General features: G+C 46.5%; 1 protein-coding gene across 1 annotated transcript; it reads left to right on the forward strand.

Moving 5' to 3' along the window:
* The first annotated feature begins 1,138 nt into the window (after nt 1-1,138).
* On the forward strand, nt 1,139-19,948 carry LOC117041211 (transforming growth factor beta receptor type 3-like). The gene is made up of 17 exons (XM_033139711.1): nt 1,139-1,305; nt 1,415-1,546; nt 4,524-4,696; nt 5,160-5,279; nt 5,716-5,899; nt 6,402-6,561; nt 7,125-7,266; nt 7,524-7,710; nt 8,704-8,954; nt 9,090-9,269; nt 9,971-10,291; nt 10,962-11,094; nt 11,609-11,683; nt 11,976-12,086; nt 12,946-12,990; nt 13,676-13,781; nt 19,436-19,948. Exons 1-16 carry the CDS (start codon nt 1,221-1,223, stop codon nt 13,774-13,776), a joined length of 2,400 nt encoding a protein of 799 aa, XP_032995602.1. The 5' UTR covers nt 1,139-1,220; the 3' UTR covers nt 13,777-13,781; nt 19,436-19,948.
* The last annotated feature ends 299 nt before the right edge of the window (nt 19,949-20,247 follow it).

Consider the following 20,247-nt stretch of genomic DNA (forward strand, 5'->3'; position numbering starts at 1 on the left):
GTTATTTTTAACCTCCCATTGACCCGCATAACTTTTTATTATTGTTGTTCGTTAAACTATGCCAGTCTGGAGATAGGAGGCCTTGAATTGGCTCACAGTTTCTGCATCCCTTGGATTAAGCGCTGCAAGTCCTCCCACTTGCTTCCTGTCCTTCAGTTCAGGTAGCACTTTGTCCAACCTCCTCCTCCTCCTCTATTTATCTCCTAACCTGCATCTAGATCCACTGACAGTGGGAGAGCTCTGCTGAGCAAGGTAAGTGTTCCTTGGGCATTCCCTCTCCACATTCTGGGATTTGGGTTGCTGGGAGGTGGAACACGTCCTGGAAACTTTTAATTACAGCCAGTTTAATCCTGTAACACTGAATCTTGCTGTCTCAATGCATCCTTCTTTTAAAGCAGAGCCATAAAGGTGGGAGGGAAGTTTTTGTGGGAAACTTGAGACAGGAGGGAGAATGCCTTTTTGACTGGCAGAAGTTGGGACCAGAAAGAGGGAGAGTAAGTTGCCTTCAGGAAAAGATTGCAGATTCAGTCTACAGAACAGAGAAGCAGGTGCTGGGCAAAATCCTTCTGGCTAGAGACAGATCATCACAGTGGATAATACTGAGCAAAGTGGACCGATGATCTGGATTAGGCTCACACATCTTCCCATATTCAAGGAGTAGAAGCTATTAGATAGTAAACAATTTGGAGGCAGGGTAAGCTCTGGGGTCCCCAATGTGTCACTCATGATCATCATAGTGCCCTCCTCTTGGTGCCAACCAAGATCCCCTGACCCCATTTTTTAAAGAAATTGAGGCTTTTGTGAAGGTTTTTTTTGTTTTGTTTTGTTTTTGTAGCGGAGACATTGCCTGCTTTTTGTGTCAGTTTTATTTCTTTTGAGTGGGTAGGTGTTTAGTCTGGTTTTTGGAGAGGAGGGAGGGGTGTCTGAGCATTACCCATTTTTCTTCAGTGAAATGGGTATTCTTGGATTTCTGTTTGCTCAGGTTGAAATGGTTGGAGACCCTGGCTATATGCTATACCCTTTCACTTTGTGGTGTTAATCGGAAGGGTGGTCACCACCTTCCCCTCTGCTTACAGTTGCAGGAGCACCCACTGCACCCAAAAACATGCACCAAAATGAAGTCCTTCCACCACCACCACCCATCCTGCTATGATTGCGCATATGACACGATAGTTGAAGGAATGTATAATCTGTATTAAGGGACACTGAGTGTGGTCTGTATGCTTGTTTCTGTAGTAGATAGATCAGGAAGGGAGAGAGGAAATGTTGAAGTTCTGTCCCAAAATCCGAACCACAAATTGACTGGTATGAGGTCTTGAGGGCTTGAAAGTGTTTCCAAGTAGCTCCGAGGTTGTGCAACAGCATTCCCTTCAACTCCCATGCTTTCTTGCCCTGGCTTTGCTTTCCTTCCTAGGGTGGAACAAGAGAAAAATCACAGCTTTTCTTTTGGTTCTGAACACCATGCATGGAAGCTGCCAGCATATCGATCACCTATGGAGACAATACCTCCTCCTGCTGTTTGTTGTCTGGGGGTGCTCTGGGACAGGTAAAGTCTAACAGAGTGGCTATTGTAAACATTTAAATGGGATGCACAATAATTATTCACACCAAAGGTGTAAAACGTTTTGCTAAAAAAACAAAAACAAAACACTATTGTGGGGGAGCTGTCCAGGATACATTGCTGTATGTATCCTGAAGTGTACATATAAAAAAGAAATTAACAGTCTTAAAATACATTTTTCTTTGCAACCTTGAATGTAGAGCAGGTCTTTCAACCTTGCTAAATGGCACATGTGTGCACTCACACAGAACAATTTGGGCTTGTCAAATTTTCTTCCCATGCAGCAGAATAGGTAGATGAAGTTGTCAGAGTATAAATGCATTCAATGGGGTTTTATACTAGGGGTTTGAGGGACGTGGGTGGCGCTGTGGTCTAAACCACTGAACCTCTTGACCTTGCCGGTCGCAAGGTTGGCAGTTCAAATTCACACAATGGGGTGAGCTCCCGTTGCTCTGTTCCAGCTCCTGCCAACCTAGCAGTTCGAAAGCACGCCAGTGCAAGTAGTTAAATAGGTACCAGTGCGGCGGGAAGGTAAACGGCGTTTCCGTATGCCCTGGTTTCTGTCACTGTGTTCCATTGCACCAGAAGCGGTTTAGTCATGCTGGTCACATGACATGGAAAAGCTGTCTGCGGACAAATGCCAGCTCCCTTGGCCTGAAAGCAGAGATGAACGCTGCACCCCAAAGTCAAATTCAACTGGATTTAACCATCCATGGGTCCTTTAGCTTTACCTTTACCTTACTAGGGGTTTCCCAATTCTGCATGATGCTTCTGATGCCTTTTGTCCTGCTTCTCTTTATTGGATGTACCTTCAGTAAGCAGCTTGGATTTACAGAGTGTCCTTCATTCTGTACCTGCTTATTTTTCACAGGATGCAATTTCAGTTCCTTGATAACCAAGTACACACAGCTAAGGGCACTTTTAATCTCCAGCTCGGCACTCGGTATTTGTTTTTGGCATTGATTACCATAGGGCAGGTAGATGTTGCCTGTGGGTTGTTTATAGCACGGAGGCTCTTAGGCTACCTGCTGAATTCATAGCCAGCCGACCATGGTTGCTTCCTATAAAGAGAAGAGTCCAGGCTTCCAAAGTTGACCAGGAGTCATAGTTTCTGTTCTGAATGGTGAGGGGAAGGCACTCTGCACTTGCTGTAAGGTACTTCTGCTATTTCTTCACATTCCCAAATTGCGGGGGGGAGACCCACATTGAACACTCCTGCAGCTGTACTTTGGTACCTGGTACAGCTCTCTGTTTCTTACTCATGGTGCCAGTGCATATTTTTTCACATGAAATGTTAAGGGAGGTTGTGTTGATAGAATCATAGAGTTGGAAGAGACCACAAGGGCCATCCAGTCCAACCCCCTGCCAAGCAGGAAACACCATCAAAGCATTCCTGACAGATGGCTGTCAAGCCTCCGCTTAAAGACCTCCAAAGAAGGAGACTCCACCACACTCCTTGGCAGCAAATCCCACTGTCAGACAGCTCTTACTGTCAGGAAGTTCTTCCTAATGTTTAGGTGGAATCTTCTTTCTTGCAGTTTGAATCCATTGCCCCGTGTCTGCTTCTCATGTGCTAAATGGAATTGTACCATCTCAAGCTACCGATGGGGTGTGTGTGTGTTTTTTTAACCCCCCCCCCCCGGTAAAGCGGCCTGTATGTAAAATTCTAGTACACTGAGGAAAAAGAAGTAGCTCTCTGGGGCAACTTAATAACTCTCTGCCCAGAAGGGTAGGCAGAAATAAGAGAGCCCAGGCCAGGCAGCTCCTGAGGCCGCCCTGAGAATATTTGGTAGCTTTTGTTCCTTCCAGTATTTTAAATTGCAAATTGCCTTGGTAGAAAGGTAACAAACCAGCCCAGCCTGCTCTCTACTGTGTTAGTTTTCCTATTACAAGGAACTTCTTGCAATGTAGTCTCAAAACAGTATATAGTCTGGTCTGCCACCTCATTCTCACCCAGTCTGCCTCTCCTAATTACAACATGAGGCAACATGGCCGTCATATTGTTGTGTATGTAATGTGTAGCCCCTGTGCAGGACTAGCAGCTTCCCTGTAATTATTTAATTTGTAAAATGAATGGTCAGTGGTTAGAGCACCTGCTTTGCATGAAGTAGGTCCCAGCTTCATTTCCTAGCATCTTCAGATAGGACTGAGAATGTCCCTAGAGAGCTGCAGTCAGTCAGTGCAGAATACAATACTCTCATCTTCATAATGAAAACAGACATTAAATAATAATAGTGAACTCAGAGGGTTGAGTGCCAAAGGAGTGCCATCAACATGCCCAGGAGAAACAGGGGGCGGGGGGGGGGACTAAAAGGGAGAACCCCCCCCCCCAAAAAAAAACCACTTTCCCGCCAAGCAAGGACTCTACATGCTAATTATCCTTTGGAAAAGGAATATAAAAAGGAAGGAGAAGACTGAGCCCCTTACAAGTTTATAGTATCTTGGTGGAGGGAATGGATAGCTGACTGAAAAATGAACATTTTTTCCCCTTGTACAACTTGTTCAATTTAAAAATAAGCCAGTAAGCCATTGTTTAGAGCAATTGACAGTGACCCTCCCCCCTATGTGGGGACCATGAAATGCACACCGATCCATTTCTGCCCCATCATACCAGTTCCCCCATAGTTTCCTCATTGTTTTATTTTTCCCTCCATCATCCTGAGTCATTGGCCAGATATTCCATATTTTTTGTTTCTCAGACACAGAATGAATTATGCAAAAGAAAGAAAGAAAGAAAACGGATGTATCATTTTGAGCACTTTGTGTTTTGGGAGAAGGGGATGCCAAATGTACACAGTTTAATTAATTAATTAATAATTTATTTATACCCCGCCCATCTGGCTGGGTTTCCTCAGCCACTCTGGGCAGCTTCCAACAGAATATTAAAAGACAATAATTATTTTGGAAACTACTTTTCTGAAACCCTGTTTCTTCCAGCATTGCTCTTCTCCTTCCCCTGCAGCTGCCTGGAACCATCTTGCTTGCCTCCCCAAGTCTGCCTCTACCCCACACCCCGTCCTTGGCTTCTGGGAATCACTGCGAAAAGGCAACGGATGCACCAGCCGGGGCCGCTCTGCCCTGGGGCAAGAAGTCCATGTCATCAGCCTGCAGAAGGGATTGCCGGCAAATGGCCAGGTATGGGAGATCCCCACCCATACCACCTGGTTCTTGTGCTGCATAGCCCCTTCCCATGTATGAGGCTGTATGATGGGTCTCGCTACAGCTCCATTGGATACCCAACCAAGATGGCAGTTCAGCTTGGCTCCACAGTTAAAGGTGTCTCAGTCAGTCATAAAGGCAATACTCTTATTTCAATCACATCTTCACAGTTGTCAGGGCCTGGAAGAAGTCTCTCTTAAGTTACAGAAGGGTTAGGTTAGGCTAGCCAAGTTGTGAGAAGCAAAGAGGAACACCCTGCACAGGGCCTCCATAGTGCTGAGGGTGGGGACATGCCTCACCTGCCGAACATCCAAGGGGCAAGTTGCTAATCCGCTTTTGGTGGTATAGCCAACCTTCCCTGGTTCCTTTCCAATCCCTTCTCCGTTTCCCTCTTTGATCATGCATGGAGAAAGTACCTGTCCCCTTGATCCTCTTTCAGGTAACTCTGATAACTCTGGACCCAGATCCCCTCGACAGAGCCCCCACCTTTGTGCTGTATTCCCAGGAGCCTGTGCGTTGGGTGTTGCTGTCTCCCCCTGGAAAAAACTGGACCTTCCAGGTGAGATGGGATAGAGGGCCAAAGGGCCTGCAAAACATCATGGGGATCACTGAGCCAGGCCCTGCCGAGGAGGTCATTGGAGTCCCTGCTCTATGCAGGCATAGAAGATGAGCAGCAGCTATGGGAAGGGTGGATGGAAAAGCTAATTTGCTACCTCCACAGCACTTTTACAAAATACTTTCAGATCTAGCTCTGTTTGTCTTCAGAGCCATCTTGTGTAGAAAGTTACTATTCTTCCCATTTTACAGATGGGGGAAATTGAGGCTGAGGGAGGCTTGCCTAAGGCCACCCAGTGAGTCTGTGGCTGAGGTGGAACTTGAACCCAGATCTCCCATATTAAAGTGCAGCACTGTTCAACCTTAGTGGGGTGTCAGGGGGGGGGGTTGTCGGTCCTCCAGGCTAGTATATTTTACCTTTGTCTTCCTCCTATCTACAGGTCTCCCCCGGCTCTAATGTTTCAGCCCCAGGGCCAGTGGCTTCTGCTGAGACCAACTTACCAAAGACGCCAAAAGGCCTGCTGAAGTGGGCACGGAGGGAGCATGGAGGGGTCACCTCTCTGGCTGAATACCGTGGAGTCAACAGAATCTACACACGCCTGGGGGCTGGCATGGGCAATGAGGGTAGATATTAGCTCTGATGGAAAGTGTGGCATTATGGCTGTGTGTCCTACAATTCCCCTCACCCCTGACCACTGGCCACTCTGGCTGGGGCTGATTGGAGTTGGAGTCCAGCAACATATGGAGAGACACAGGTTCCCCATTTTTGCTGCTGGCAGTGTGATAAGCAGGAGGAAGGCAGCGAGCTGGTCTTTTGGGTCCTGGGCTAATGCAGTAACTTTGCAGAAGTTGTGCAGGTCTGGGTCTGGTCAGTGCTTGGATGGGAGACCATCCAGGAAGGAAAGATCTGTGCACTACAATCATAGAAGGAAGATGGAATATATACACGGCACAGATAAATAAGACTCACCAGTATCAGCTGGAGAGCAGTTGCCAAAGAGTTTGCATTGCTTGCAAAAAAAGAGAGTAAATTTTGAGGCTGCGCCATAGGGATCAATCACAGCAGCTCTTCTGTGACCATTCAGTCCAGTAAATGCACAGGTGCTTCATTCCTTTCCTTCTCCAGATAGGATTGCCCCAGCCGCTTGCAGATTGCATAGGAATTTCCTGTCCCCGGTGCACTTTGCCTCCAAGTGCCAACTCCAGCCTCTGAGGGTTTGCCTGCATCCTGACCCTCCGCAAGACCTCGAAGTCCACATCATCCTCTCCAAAGGAGTTGCACCAAGGTGCGTGCCAGGCAGGCATCGCCGGAGCTTCAGCATGCGGCTGTTGGACCGGGTGGGGTGGAGTGGCGAAATGTTCATAACGAGATGCCGTGTCTTGAACAGGGAGGTTGTAATTGTTCTTAGTGTAGATGGGGAAGGGGGGATGGTGAGGAAGAATGAAACCTATGCAAGAAGCTGTGCATGATAAGTGACCCTTGGGTTAAAATGGATAAGATATAAACAGGAACATGGAAGCCTGGTACTGCTGACACGGACTGGCAGCAGATCTCCCATATCTTTCTCAGCTCTGTCTGGACTGGAGATGCTGGGGATCGAATCTCTGACCTTCTGCATGCAGAGCAGTTGCCCTGCCACTTAGCTACGGCACTTCCCCCAAAAGTCAAGGCCAGATGGACACAGGCCCTGAGCCAAAAACAAGTAGCGACAGTGGCTGGTATTAGGCCTTGAATATTGGGCAGGGGTCTCTGAGTTGGGGGACGGGTGGCATGGGGCTTCCCTGGCTTCCCTCATGTGCTTAATCCTGTTGTGTGGGGTGGGGGTGGGGGCAGCCTGCTCTCTTCTAGGCCCACCCTGGCTCATTTGACTGTGGAACTTCATGCTGTCCGAAGGCCCCCCCACTGGGGACTGATCTTGATACTGAAGAGTGAGGGAGCTGCTGAGTGGATGGTTCGCACCCACCGCCTCACTGGCCGGCTGCATGTCCTGGTAGGGGCAGGACCTGCTCTGGGTATAGATCTGCAACACTCTAGGCTTGCCTCCTCCCTCCCCTTTTTTTTTGCTAAAGTGAGCCAAGAAGTCTTACTTCCTGGCTCCAACTCTCCACCCCACTAGGCTACTCCCTCTTGGGAGTCTGCCTCCATGCTGCCATTTGATTCCCCTGGACCGTCTCTCGTTTATGGTGTGCCTGCTGCTGCCGCTCTCCATGCCTTGTATATGTAACTCAGGCTGGGATTCCTTTCTAGGCTTCGCACAAAGTCACAGTCAGCAGCACAGAAATGGATCTGCCCCTGACTGTGACGCAGCGGACGTCCCCTCGGCTGACGACCCTCGATCCTTTGCAGTTTGCATCGGAGCAGAATCTGCCTGCCTTTACATCCTACGTTGAGGCTGAGCGAGTGAACAGGCTTCTCCTTTTTGTTGGGATGAATGGTAGGTTTGGAGGGATTCAATGGACATGAATGGGAAAAGTATCCACCAGAGAGCTTGGAGGCAAACCACTAGTGACCGCTGCAGCAGATTCCTGGCATTTATATTCCAGTTCCTCCTGCACCATTTTACCCTGGGCTATACAACCTCAGTTTTATTTTAGGAATGCACCAAATCAAAACACTTTCAGCATGAAAAGTATGCTTCCAAGGGGGCTGAAATGGTGTACACACACACACACACACACACACACACACACACACACACACACCCCATACATTTTGGGGCCCATACATTTTGGGTATCTGAAGAAGTGTGCATGCACACGAAAGCTCATACCAAGAACAAACTCAGTTGGTCTCTAAGGTGCTACTGGAAAGAATTTCCTATTTTGTTTCGATTTTGGGGCCTGTTAACTGATATTTTGCTGCTTCACTGCCATTTTACCAAACCCTTTTGAGAGCTTATTTCCTAGTCGTTATGTGATCCCAGCCAATCAGGATTCACGTAGGTATGATAAATGGCATCAAATAGACAATCAGCTGTTGCTACATTGGTAAAATCAAGAAGGGCAAATGAAGCTGCATTGCCTTTATTCTGAATGCTGAGCCCATGGAAGAGAACAGGAAGGTGTGCCATATTATGTCAGAATGTGCAGACCTTTCACTTGGGTAACAGAAGGAATAGATATGGGGTTGCCAACGTTCTTGGGCCCACGGGCAAGTCTGAAATGGAGAAATTGTTGTGAGTACCCTCCCCTCCACTCCCCTGCAACCTATTCTATGGGCTCCAGCAGAATGCTGCTTCTGAGCCTAATTTCAGTGGTGGGGGGGAGGGTACCCTGCAGACTGTAGAGAAGGCCCCTGTGAGCTGAGCACATGTGTTCCTTCAGGGGCCACACTGGTGACCCTTGGAATAGATCATATTCTGATTAGCAGCAGCAGCGTATAAGGCATGTGATTGCATCACACCCACACACCTGTATTTCCTTTGTAGGGGCCACACCTCCTCCTCTAGAAGCGCCAACACTCTTTTGGCCCATATTGCTGCATCCTCCCAGTTTCACAGCCTCTCAACAGCACTTTGCAGAGGCCAACACAGCTGGCTGGGAGGTGACGAGGCAAGACTTTGGGGGAGAGCATGGTTCTGTTACCTACCCACCGTCTACAGCCAAAACAGAGGGGACAGAATCTATCTTGTGTCTTGGGGACCAGAAGCTTATTCTTGAAAACCAGGACACTCAGAGAGTGAGTAGCCAAGGATGACATCTCCAGATGGACAGAGGGAATCTCTTTCCTACAGTGCCATTTCATGTGGATGGGCAGGTATTCTTTTGCCATTCTACATCAATACCGCTGCACAGACATGTTTTTCTCCTGCAGGTCTCCTGCGTTTCGCCTTCTCCAACCCAGATATCTCCCTCAGAAGCTGCAACGGCCTTCCAGAATCCCCACCTTCACCTTGGCAATGCCCTCCTTAACCTAGAGCTCTACAACACAGAGGCTTTTGCCAAGCAACTTGGACCTTTTGTCGTCTCAGCCAACAGCCTCGTCTTTGTGGAGGTAAAGCGGACGGTGAATATGCAAGAACTGGCATTGGATGCAGCAGTTACATGCCAGAATCTTGTCCCTAAGTGACTCCTCCTCTGTCCAGAGATCTGGTGGCTTGCAGCATGCCCTATCTCTCTCAGAGCCTCAAACAGGGCAGTTGACCTGCTTGTTGCTTTATGGGGGGTGATAAACTTACACTGTAAGGGATAAAGTAACGGGTGATTTGCCATCACTTTTTACCAGCTTAGAAGGGCAACATACATCCTAGGGAAGGTCATGATTTTGTAAGCAAAAGAGCAAGGAATAGACTTAGCAGATTTCATACTGAGGCCCAATTCAAGGCCCAACTTTATGCTTGGTTGCCAATGAAAAAATAGGTATAAAAAGAGAATTCCTGGATGCCAAGAGCCAAGTTTGGGGCAAGTATTAATTGGTGAGAGAACCCCAGCAGAAATTTAAAATAACAAACACCTAGCAAAGTAAAGCATGGAAATATAGGTTATTCTTAGAATATGACTTTCTAAGTTCCTTCCAAAATTCCCCTCTTCTCTTAGCATAGAAAAATACTGTGTGTGTGGCAAGTTAAAAATGGTTTACTTACAAACTCTCCAAAGATCAGATTCATGTGCTTTTCAATGCAGCATTCAGAAAACGTCGGCAGCAAAACTTGCACTTGTGTTTGCAGACCAGACTGTGTTTCCTTTTTCCTCCAGGCTTCCTTGGCAACCTATGACTCGTCTCTTGGCTTCACCATCCAGCATTGCTTCATCTCTAGCTCCTCAGATGCTTCAGAGGCCTCGGTGTATCTGCTGGTCCAGCATGGCTGTCCCGTGGCCGCCGCCCAAGTCAGGCTGTGGAAACCCGAGCTGCCAGGCCAGGCCCAGGATTTGCCTCTGGGGTACCAGGAACGCCAGAGACTGAGCTTTGTGTTGAAACCGTGGTCCAATGCCTCCATCCACTTCTTGCACTGCCGCCTGACGCTCTGCAACAGGGGGTCTCAGGACCCTGCCAGACCCGAGGGCGCAATCCCCAAGGTCTCTGGCTCCCTGGGCTAGGGAACCCTGTCCTTTAGCAGCTGTCTGAGGGCCTGGTAGTGCTACTGCTTCAGAATAGGCTACCCTGATTGGGGATGCTTATGGAGGAAACTGATATGAGGGCAAGCTCTCCACTTGGCCCAGAGGTAGCCAAAATGGTGCCCTCTGCTCGATGATGACGCTGGCTTCCCAATTTCCAGCACCTCAGCTAGCATGGCCATTGGCCAGGGGAGATGAAAATTGTAGTCAATTGGTATCTGGGGGGGGCACCATGTTGGTTATCCCTTAGCTTATTATTATTGCCTCCTCCGAACGGCAGTATCTCTCAAGTGTTTCAAGCAGAGGTCTTTCCTTTGAGATGTTTTACTGGGGATTGAACGTGGGCCCCTCTGTGTGCTTTGCCCCTCAGCTATGACCGGCCCCTTCCAGAAATCCTTGGTCCATCTCTGCTCTGGGGGTGGAAGGGGTGGTGCCTAAGAAAAGATGGAATCAAGAGGAAAGCGAAACCCCTTGGAGGGATGAAAACCCTCTGGAATGGGTCCGTGCCTCCCAGTTAGCTGTAGAAATGAGCTGGCTAGGCTTATGGAGAAGCTGGTGGGATGTAACTGGGCCAAGGCCTACATCCCACTGTTGGGATGTGGCACTCTTCTGAGGCATGTTTTTGTTTCAGTGTCCGTCTGAGAATGAGGCCTGCAGGGGAGAAGAGGAGGTGGTCCAAAGCCGCTTCCAGCGCACCATCACAAAGCCTATGCTAGTGACTGTGGAGACTCCGCTCCGAGCTGCTGCTCCTGGCCTGAAACCAGGTACTTTCCTGTGGGTTCTAGATAGTAGCCAGAAGAGAGCTGTTGGCTTGAAGGCCTTGCAGTTCAGCACCCTGGCTCCATGCTGGAGAGGACTGCCCTGCAGAGTGAGGAACTGAAAGAAGCCGATGGGGGAGTCCTGCTTGCTGGGGAGATGGATGTGTCTCTGTGTGCATCTCTCCAGAGCAGAGGTGGTGGACCTGTAGCCCTCTAGATGTTCTTGGGACTCCAGCTCCCCTCACCTCAAGCCAGCATGGCCAATGGCAAGGGATGATGGGGCTTGTAGTTCACCAGCATCTCCTACCCAAGAGATTGATGCATTGGATCTCACCATGTTACAAGCTCAGACTTTGCCAATGACATCTTACATGTTCATCCTGAGTGAAGCAAAGTAGCAATGATGGGCGGAGTTATGCACCCATTTCTCCTCTACCCCTTGCCACCCGGAGGCTATTTTCTTCAGACACTCCCTCAGATTATCTGTTCCTTCCTTGACTTCGGTATCTTTTTTCTGCAGCCAATGTCCCAGACAAACAACAAGGAAAAGCACCAAAGGATGCAGCGCACAAGTGGAAGACTCAGATAGTCCGAAGTAAGTAAACATCCCCATGCTCTTTTGCTGGCCTTGTTTCCTGGGGATTTGGGGACTGGAATTGGTTTTAGACCGGGATTCCACTCCTGGCTCTGGGGGGGGGGGGGAGTGGAGTTGAGGATTCCTGCTGCAGTGGGTTGGAGCAAGAGCTCTGACCCTCAGACTTTTTCATTCTGTATTACCCCATTTAGGGCCCTGGCCCATCTCCTGTAGTTGCCCTTCCTGGACAGAGAGCGAGAATGAATTTTCGTGCTTTCTCCACACACCCTCCCCATTTCCCACTTCTCTGTAGCTGCAACTGCGCCAGGCCTGACAGTCCCCGCAGTAATTGGGATAGCTATTGCAGCCTTCCTCATCGGCATCTCCCTCACTGTTGGGCTTTGGTTCATTCATACCTATACAGGTGGGTATAAGGAGGGTCCCCTCAGTGCTGTAGGTACCATCTATTTTACTTGAATGATTGATTTTTGGCAAAGCCTGGGGGAGCACACCTTAACATTTCTGTAAAGGTAGACTGGACCACATGTCCGAGATGGAAAACTCCACATTATAGATCATGCCAGTTTTCATCAACCTATTGCCTTCCAGCTGTTTTGGATTTTAGCCTTTATCACTAGCTAGCCATGCTTGTTGGGCCTGGACCTTGAGTTGTTCTCTCAAGCATCTGGAAGGCACCAGGTTGGGGCTGGTTGGCTTCTGCCAACTGTCTGCTTCCATCTCGTCCGTCAGAGCCAGAATATGCATTATTCAGTCACATGTACACAGGTTGAGTTACAGTAGGGCATGGATCTTGGGGTGGAAACTGGCAGCCAAATGGTCCCCATTGCAGTTGGCTTCTAGGAAGGATCATAGAGTGGGAAACATGACCCTTAGGCGATCGAAGATGCAGTAGCTGAAATACATATTGGAATAAATGTTACAAAATAAGTCTGGAGGGGGATTATGTGCCTAAGAAATTTGCATCATTATTCATATTGATCTGCCTTTGCACAGTTGTACTTGTCCACCCATCCACCATGGAAAAAAGAAAGAAATAGAAACAGAACAAACAGGGTGATAAAAAGGCCAGACACTCAAAGGAGGAAAGTAAAGGTCAGGGGGATTTATGTGCACATCCATGTTATTGATCTCAGTCTGCCTTTTATTTCTGGTTATTTTTTATTATTAGACAGTGCACATGCATTTTCATACCTTTCTCTGAAATGAGGCGATCTGAACAAAGCTTTAATTACTAAATTTTAATGCCAGCTTTGAACTCGTAGGTGAGTCGGCTTCCGGGAGGAGGAGCCAGCCTGCAGCCGAGACAGGTGAGGTGATACATTGGCTTTTGAGAAGTCCTTCATTTGAGCAGAGGCTTTGATTCTGCACTCATTTCCAACCTCAGAGGTTTGACAACAATTAAGCAGTATACAAAATTTGTTAAATAATAATGAATGCGTATTGCATGGGTGGCCAGTTCAGCAACCACTGGCACATAGGCACCTTGAGACCTTCCTGGTGCCTGCAAGTCCCCTTCCCTCTGCTGCAATAAGGCTTCCAAAAAGTCACCTATTATAGCTAATATAAGGCAGGGGGAGTTCTCTGCTAGCTATACCTGGAGATGCTGGTGAACTGAACCTGGAACCTTCTGCATACATCTGGACTCGCTTGAAGCATCCATAATGCAAAGGCACTTGGAGTGGGCAGAGCCAGGAATTCAAGAAAGCTGTCCTTACTGCAGCAGATTGCTGTATGCAAGAGAGCCAGTTCATTGCCTCCAGGATTAGTCAGTTTTAAATATATCCAAGCTAGGGCTGTTTTGCTTCATCTCAATACTTAAAAGTGGAACACTATAAATATGCTAAGACTTGGAGGAACTAACATATGCAAATAGGAAGAGGGTGCATTTGTTTACCTCTGGAAGGGGGTTAGTGTGGTGGTGAGATGGATGGTTGCAGTGCAATTGGGGGCGGGTGGGGGGCACTGCTCCATTTTCTTCCTTCCTCCTGCTAGACCCTGTAGGACCATCTGCTCCAAAGCGTGAAGACACTTTGTCAGCCCCAGCTGGCCCTGCACGTGGCACGTGGTGCTCTACCCTAAGAAGCCTCTACTGAAGAAGGTAACCAGATTTCAAAAAGTTCATGGGAGGAATGAATTTGAGGAACTGGAAGGGGATTATTTATTGATTTGGATCCTTTGTGCCCCCTGCATTTCCAGAGTTTGCCTCTGCAAATATGCAGGCCTATGCAAGTAGTGTGATGTTTTTGGGTGATATTTGTTGATATACACTTTCAGCACATTTGTTTACTTTTCAATGGATTTTTGTTGCATATTGTATTTTGTCTGTTGTCTCTTTGGGACTTGAAGAAATACACCAGTTGAATAGATGGAATTGTTATTGGGATGCATTCCATGTCTGTAACTGAGAGATGGAAGTCAAAAGTAGTAGGGATTTTGTATTTGAAACTGGTCCTTTTCTGTTGTCTGTCCCATATTAGCATTCACAAATGAGATACAGTGGTACCTCGCAAGACAAATGGCTCGCACAACAAAAAACTCGCTAGACGAAAGGGTTTTGCGATTTTTAGGTGACTCGCAAGACGAATTTTTCTATGGTCGTGCTTCGCAAGACGAAAATTTCAATGCATTCCTATGGCAATTAAATTCCTATGCATTCCTATGGTCGTGCTTCGCAAGACGAATTTTTCGCAATACGAAACGACTCGCGGAACGAATTAATTTCGTCTTGCGAGGCACCACTGTACACCAGACAGAATGGAAGGAAATTTTTTAGGGTCAGTTATAAAAACATGCCTCTACAGCTTGAAACACTGTAACTGTTAGCTGATGAGTCTATGGTGGTAGCAAAATGATGAATATGTAAAATGTTTGCAGGATGAGAGAGGAATGGGGAGCTTGAGTCCGTAATAGGTTGGCAAGAGAGGCAGGCAAAGGAGGGCCAGTGGGGAAGTCTAGCCTGTCATCCGCACTGATTTATCTATCTTGTAGGTTCTAGGATGTTTTTCCTGTGACCAAGCACCTGGTTCAGTGAATCTGCTTGCATTCCCCTGTACCAGCAACTCTTTCAGGCCACAACATCTTTATGGCTTCAGTCCAGCAGCACAACCGATTCTGAATCAATATCTTTCGACACCAAAAAACCTCAGACTTCAAGCTTTAGCTTAAATAAGCAATTCTGTTTTCTGGCAGCAGTTGCATGGGATTTTCATTGCTTTGGGTAGCTGCCTGGAGAGAGCTGTGCTGCTTCCTCATTGAGTTTTGCTCTGTTTCTGCACTGCTGAGTGTGGACTAAAAGGCAAACTCAGGCTCAAATCTTCGCAGAATGTTTGCACTACTTCCTATCAGGTCTGCAGTTCCCCTCACCTTTGGGGAAGCTGTTTGCTGCCATTGTGGCCTTGCAATCACTCTTAGGCCTGCTTCAGCACTTTGGGAGAAGAAAACCATTGTTGCATTTGGCTGACATTGCCATTGGGGGTTTGGTTGTTGCTTATTAACTGACTATAGTAATACCTTGTCCTCGCTTTGTAGGTATGCTATGTTGGGATATAAATGCTAGTTTTCATGCCATTGCCCGGCTTCACAAGGAAACAAAGCTGATTGATCCACAAAAATATTCAAATTCTGAAACCTTTTGGGTTTTGTTTTTTTAGTTAACCACCTTGCAAATGATAGTTTCTTCAGTTTTATTAAACCGATGTGCAGTAGAGTTGCTGAGGCTCTTTCAATAGGCAGTCAAGTGCCCCCATTGCCTCTAAACACCACTTGTTCCCTGCTTTGTCTACAGAAGCCTGATTCAATAGGATAGACAACTGGAAAGTATGTACTTGAGAATTTGGCTGGCGACAGAGTAAACAGCCTCTAAATCTTATGTGTGATCACATAAGTGTGGAGAGAAAAGGTGAATGTCGCTTTTCGTATATTTTCTTCAGCAAATACAGAAATAGCATGCAATCAATTCCACCCATAAACTGTGCTATTGTGGGGAAGGAAACACTGTATTTTGGGCAGGGTTGGTGAACACGTGATGCTGCTGGACTCCAACTCCCATCTGCTCCAGCACCGGTTACACGGACTGGGGTTGGTGGGAGTTGGAGTCCAACCTCCCTGATGTTGCCAGATATTTTGCATGAGGCTTGGGAGTCTTGTGTTACTTCAGGAAAGAGCCATTGCTTGTGTTGCAGAGCTTTCGGCCTGATATGCTGTTGTCTTTGTGAGTTTTGTGAATTAGGTGGATACCATGATCTAGGCCTCCACACAGCAAATGTAATCCAGAACTCCCACATGGGCAGGTAGTACAACTCTTTGTAGAGGCACGATGCACTGGGCACCCACCCAATGCATGCAGGTGTTGTTTTCTCAGTGACTAACACCCACCATCACCACTGAAGTTGGAGACAGAATTATTAAGACAGTGTAAATAGTTTATTTCATTGTTGTTGTTGTTTTGAAATTACAGATATTATTTTGTACAGCAGTATTTGTTTTAAAATGGGTGTGGGCTGAAAAGAATGGCAGTTTATATTCTGAGGAGCAGAGAAGGGACACTGGTACATAGTTACACTAAACACATGACTTGAGGAACAGTTGGGGGCTATGAGGAGAGAAAGATTCCTTCCAACCTGGAAAGCCCTAACACTGCAATGTACACATTCCCTTTGGGTAGATGCAGCTGTGGGCTAGTACTGGAGCCGTGCAGAATACAGGGGCTTTCAACCACATAGTCATTTCATACTGTTCCACAGGATGGTATAAAATTGGAGCTGGATTTTTAACTAAAGGTGTGGCAAGTGTGTACCACTACCTCCAATGCTGCTTTATATCAGCTGGGCAACTGCTCCCACTGGATTGGAGCAACCCTGGATTTTAAGGTGAACTTCAGAAACTACCACACAAACAGCAACAATATTTTACATTTTTTTTACGCACCCAGCAGAAGTCTTGCTTTGAAACAGTGGCGACGTAGGGGTAGAAGAAGTAGCATCAGACTCACTACAGAAAACCCTAAGATAGTAACCAGCCTTTAACACGGTGGTGTTTGTGTAATTGCGACGTCTGCTAATACTTTTCAATGCTGAAAAAGAGTGTAGTGCTCAAATAAAACTCCTCATCTGTGCTACCTTCTTAGTTCACTGTTCATTTATTTTAAGGACTACTAACCTGTCTGGATGCATTGCAATGTCTGATGCAAAGTCACTCTGGTCAAGTACCACTAAAAGCACCCTTCCATCATAACAACATCACCATGGTGTGTGTGTGGGCATGTGTGTCGAGTCAGTGCAACAGGCCAGGTCCTAAGTGAGGTCGTATTATCAGCTTCAACAGAGATCATGAATGTGTGTGTGGGTTAAATAGTTGTTGCAGATTGATGTAAAATTCATTCTAAGGCAGGAATGGCCAAACTTGGTCCTCAAGCTGTTTCTGGACTACAAATCCCATTATCCCTAGCTAACAGGACCAGTGGTTAGGGATGATGGGAACTGCAGTCCCAAAACAGCTGGAGGGCCAAGTTTGGCCATGCCTGTTGTAAGGGCACTGACAATGGATCTGTGGACTCCAGCTCTGCAGCTTGCATTACACATACATAGCAGCAGCCTTAATGTTGCAGCAGAGAAATGTGTCTTACTCTCACTCTTGCCCTAGGGCCAGACTCTCATTACTTTTTTAAAAATGGCACATGTGTGTTTTATGCATACAATTTTTCCACCATGTGGAAAAAATATCAAACATTAAAAAGCAACACAGCAAACCATTTCAGGGGACAGTGTGTGTTGGCCATTTCACAGGTGCTAACCAAGTGGGACCCACAAGCACTAACTTGGTCCATCCATGTTCCAAACATAACCAGGCAGAGCCAGTTGCCACTTTCTTCAGAACAGAAAATGTACAATTAGGTGGATGGCAGTGCTGAAACTCTTTAATTTAGCTCTGCTCCTTGCTGTTATTCTTTCTAGAATAACAAACTAGAATCTGGGGAGCACACACTCATTCTTTCAATTCTCTAGTTCTGCTTTGTCTCCAGCAGGATACTGCCTCTCCCACTTCTGTAGAAGGGGATGCTGTGGTGCACAAGAAGGGAATGGATGCATTCAAGGTAGAGAATAACTAGAAGTCAAGTGTCAGAGGTGGGAGAACAGAAGTAGCACTCCCAACCCCAGTCTAAACACAGCACCACATTGTTTTCCCTTGATGATGAAGGGAAAGAGCTACTATTAAAGTGCAAATTGAACCTTGTCAATAGCTAGTAAAGATCACACACAGGCACCATCTCCAGCCTATTTGTCCCAGTAGAACAGACTGGAGCAAGACATAACCACCTGCTCTAGCGTATTGGTTTTTCCGCAATGGTGGCACCACCGTTTGCTGGTAGTATAGGAATCTGTAGGCGATCAAACACAGAAGGCCAGATTCCTGATAACCTGCTGCTGTTAGAGATACAGGAGGGTCACAGGTGTAGCTCAAGAGAAGAGGAAAGATCTGTGCAAACTCATTTTAGGGTAGAAACAGGTATGCACATGTGCATCCCCATCATCCTTTAAAATCCATTCACAATATTTAGTGTTATAAAAATGTAATACAAAAGTCAAAGCAAGATTGTGAGGGTGGCAAAGAGAGAAGAGGGGACAGGTGGCTTAGCATGGCCTTTCTATGCCTCTTGGAGCAGAAAAACCCTTGCTCCAAGACACAAACACAACGTTGCCTGAGAGGGTTCTGGGGCGGCCAGACTGGTGAGCTTCAAATCCTCTGTGCCAAGGCAGAAGCTTGCTTTGTAGTCCGTGTGTGGATATTGTGCAGAAGACCAGCACTTCCAATATGCAAGTATCCATCACAGGAGCCCCCAAAACACACCATTACCTTTTAAGCCAATGATTACCACAAGAAATAGGAAAATCCCTTTGAGATCAATACAGTACTTTTTTTTGTTACCTTGATTTAAAGGGATTGTTTTTAATGACCTTAAGTAGATGTGCATGAGAAGTAAATCACTTCAATATAAGCAACAAGGTTAGGGTTTTTTTATCAGCTACATGACCTAATGTTATTCAGTTCACTGGGGATTATCCTTATCTAGCAATTAGCCAAACTCAGTGGGAAGAAACAGGCTGCATCAGCTTGAAGCAGTAGAGTCCCTTGTGCTCAGTCACAAATCATAGCAAAGTTAGAATTGCCCTTGCCCTTAATGCTTGTCATTCTTCCATGGTTCCAAGGAGTCAAATTAGGCTTTCATTAGGAATAAACTACTGTTTTTTTTAGAGCTTTACTGCATGTTATTCAAAATAATTGTATCATCATATGGTTTTATGTTGCTCACCCTGAGCATCAAAAGGATATAAATAAATATTCCTTGCTGGAGTGCTCGTCCCTTACTCTCCTGTTGTTGCATGGGATCTAGTCTGAGAGATCAGACAACTATCAGAGAAACTACTTACAGTGGTGCCCCACTAGACGAATGCCTCGCTAGACGAAAAACTCGCTAGACGAACAGCATTCGTCTAGCGGAAGCTGCCCTGCAAGACGAAAAAGTCAATGGGGCTGCTTCGCAAGACGTAAAATTTTCGTCTTTTTTTCGTTTAGCGAAAGCACAGCTGTCATTGCCGCTTCACTAGACGAAAAACCCGCTAGAAGAAAATTTTCGCAGGACGAATTATTTTCGTCTCGCAGGGCACCACTGTATTTTGAGTGCACACTGTGGTTTCTTTTATAGTATGGAAGGGAAAATGCAAATTTCCTCTTAAACTCTTGTGTGTTTTGCAGGTAAAGCAGCAGTTGGAGTTATCAACTATGTGGCAACTTTTGGTAAAACCTATTGCCCTGTTCTACAGCCATAGTCTCAAACCACTGCAACAGGGGTAACAGAAAGGTGAATAATTAATGTAGTATTACCAATGTCACTTCAGGGACAGTCATGCTAGAACAAACTTAAAAGTAAGGCCTGCACATCCAAGTGAATTTCATATGTAAAACAAATCCCCAAACCCAGACAAAAACAGGCCAAAGAAGCAGCTTGGATGAGATTCTAACAAAAATATTCTCCCATTTACTCCAATGTAAATCTGAAACACTAAAGTCAACGGGGTTTTACTCCAGATTTAGAAACAGCAGCGATTAATGATCTTCCTAACATGTAGCCTTGGAGGCAGCGAGCATTCGGGTAGCACTACACAAACAAGTATCAACAACAATTGCTAGGTATTATGATGCACAAACTGGCAAACAGTTTCACAAGCCATCCAAAACTGCAAACATGTGCCCACTGCTAGCAAAAAAAATAATGAAATCAGACTGACACAAGGAGATCAAAGCAACAGTTTGGGCTGAACTCTTGTTTGGACCACATACTATGCTGCTAGATTGGGGGGGGGGGGTTGAGGGGAGACTGAAAATGGTACAGAAAATCACAGAGATTTGGCAATATGGTGCAGCATGTATATATAGAATACATCTATTAAAATATGCAAGGTTATACCAAACTGGAGCCTTTCCCCCAGGCATATTCATATAAGTACATACATAATACTTCCGGGCCACCCATGTGACAGGCTGTGCCAAGTGGGTGCAGGTTTGTC

This window comes from Lacerta agilis, chromosome 2 (genome assembly GCF_009819535.1).
Source record: "Lacerta agilis isolate rLacAgi1 chromosome 2, rLacAgi1.pri, whole genome shotgun sequence".
Classification (NCBI taxonomy): domain Eukaryota; kingdom Metazoa; phylum Chordata; class Lepidosauria; order Squamata; family Lacertidae; genus Lacerta; species Lacerta agilis.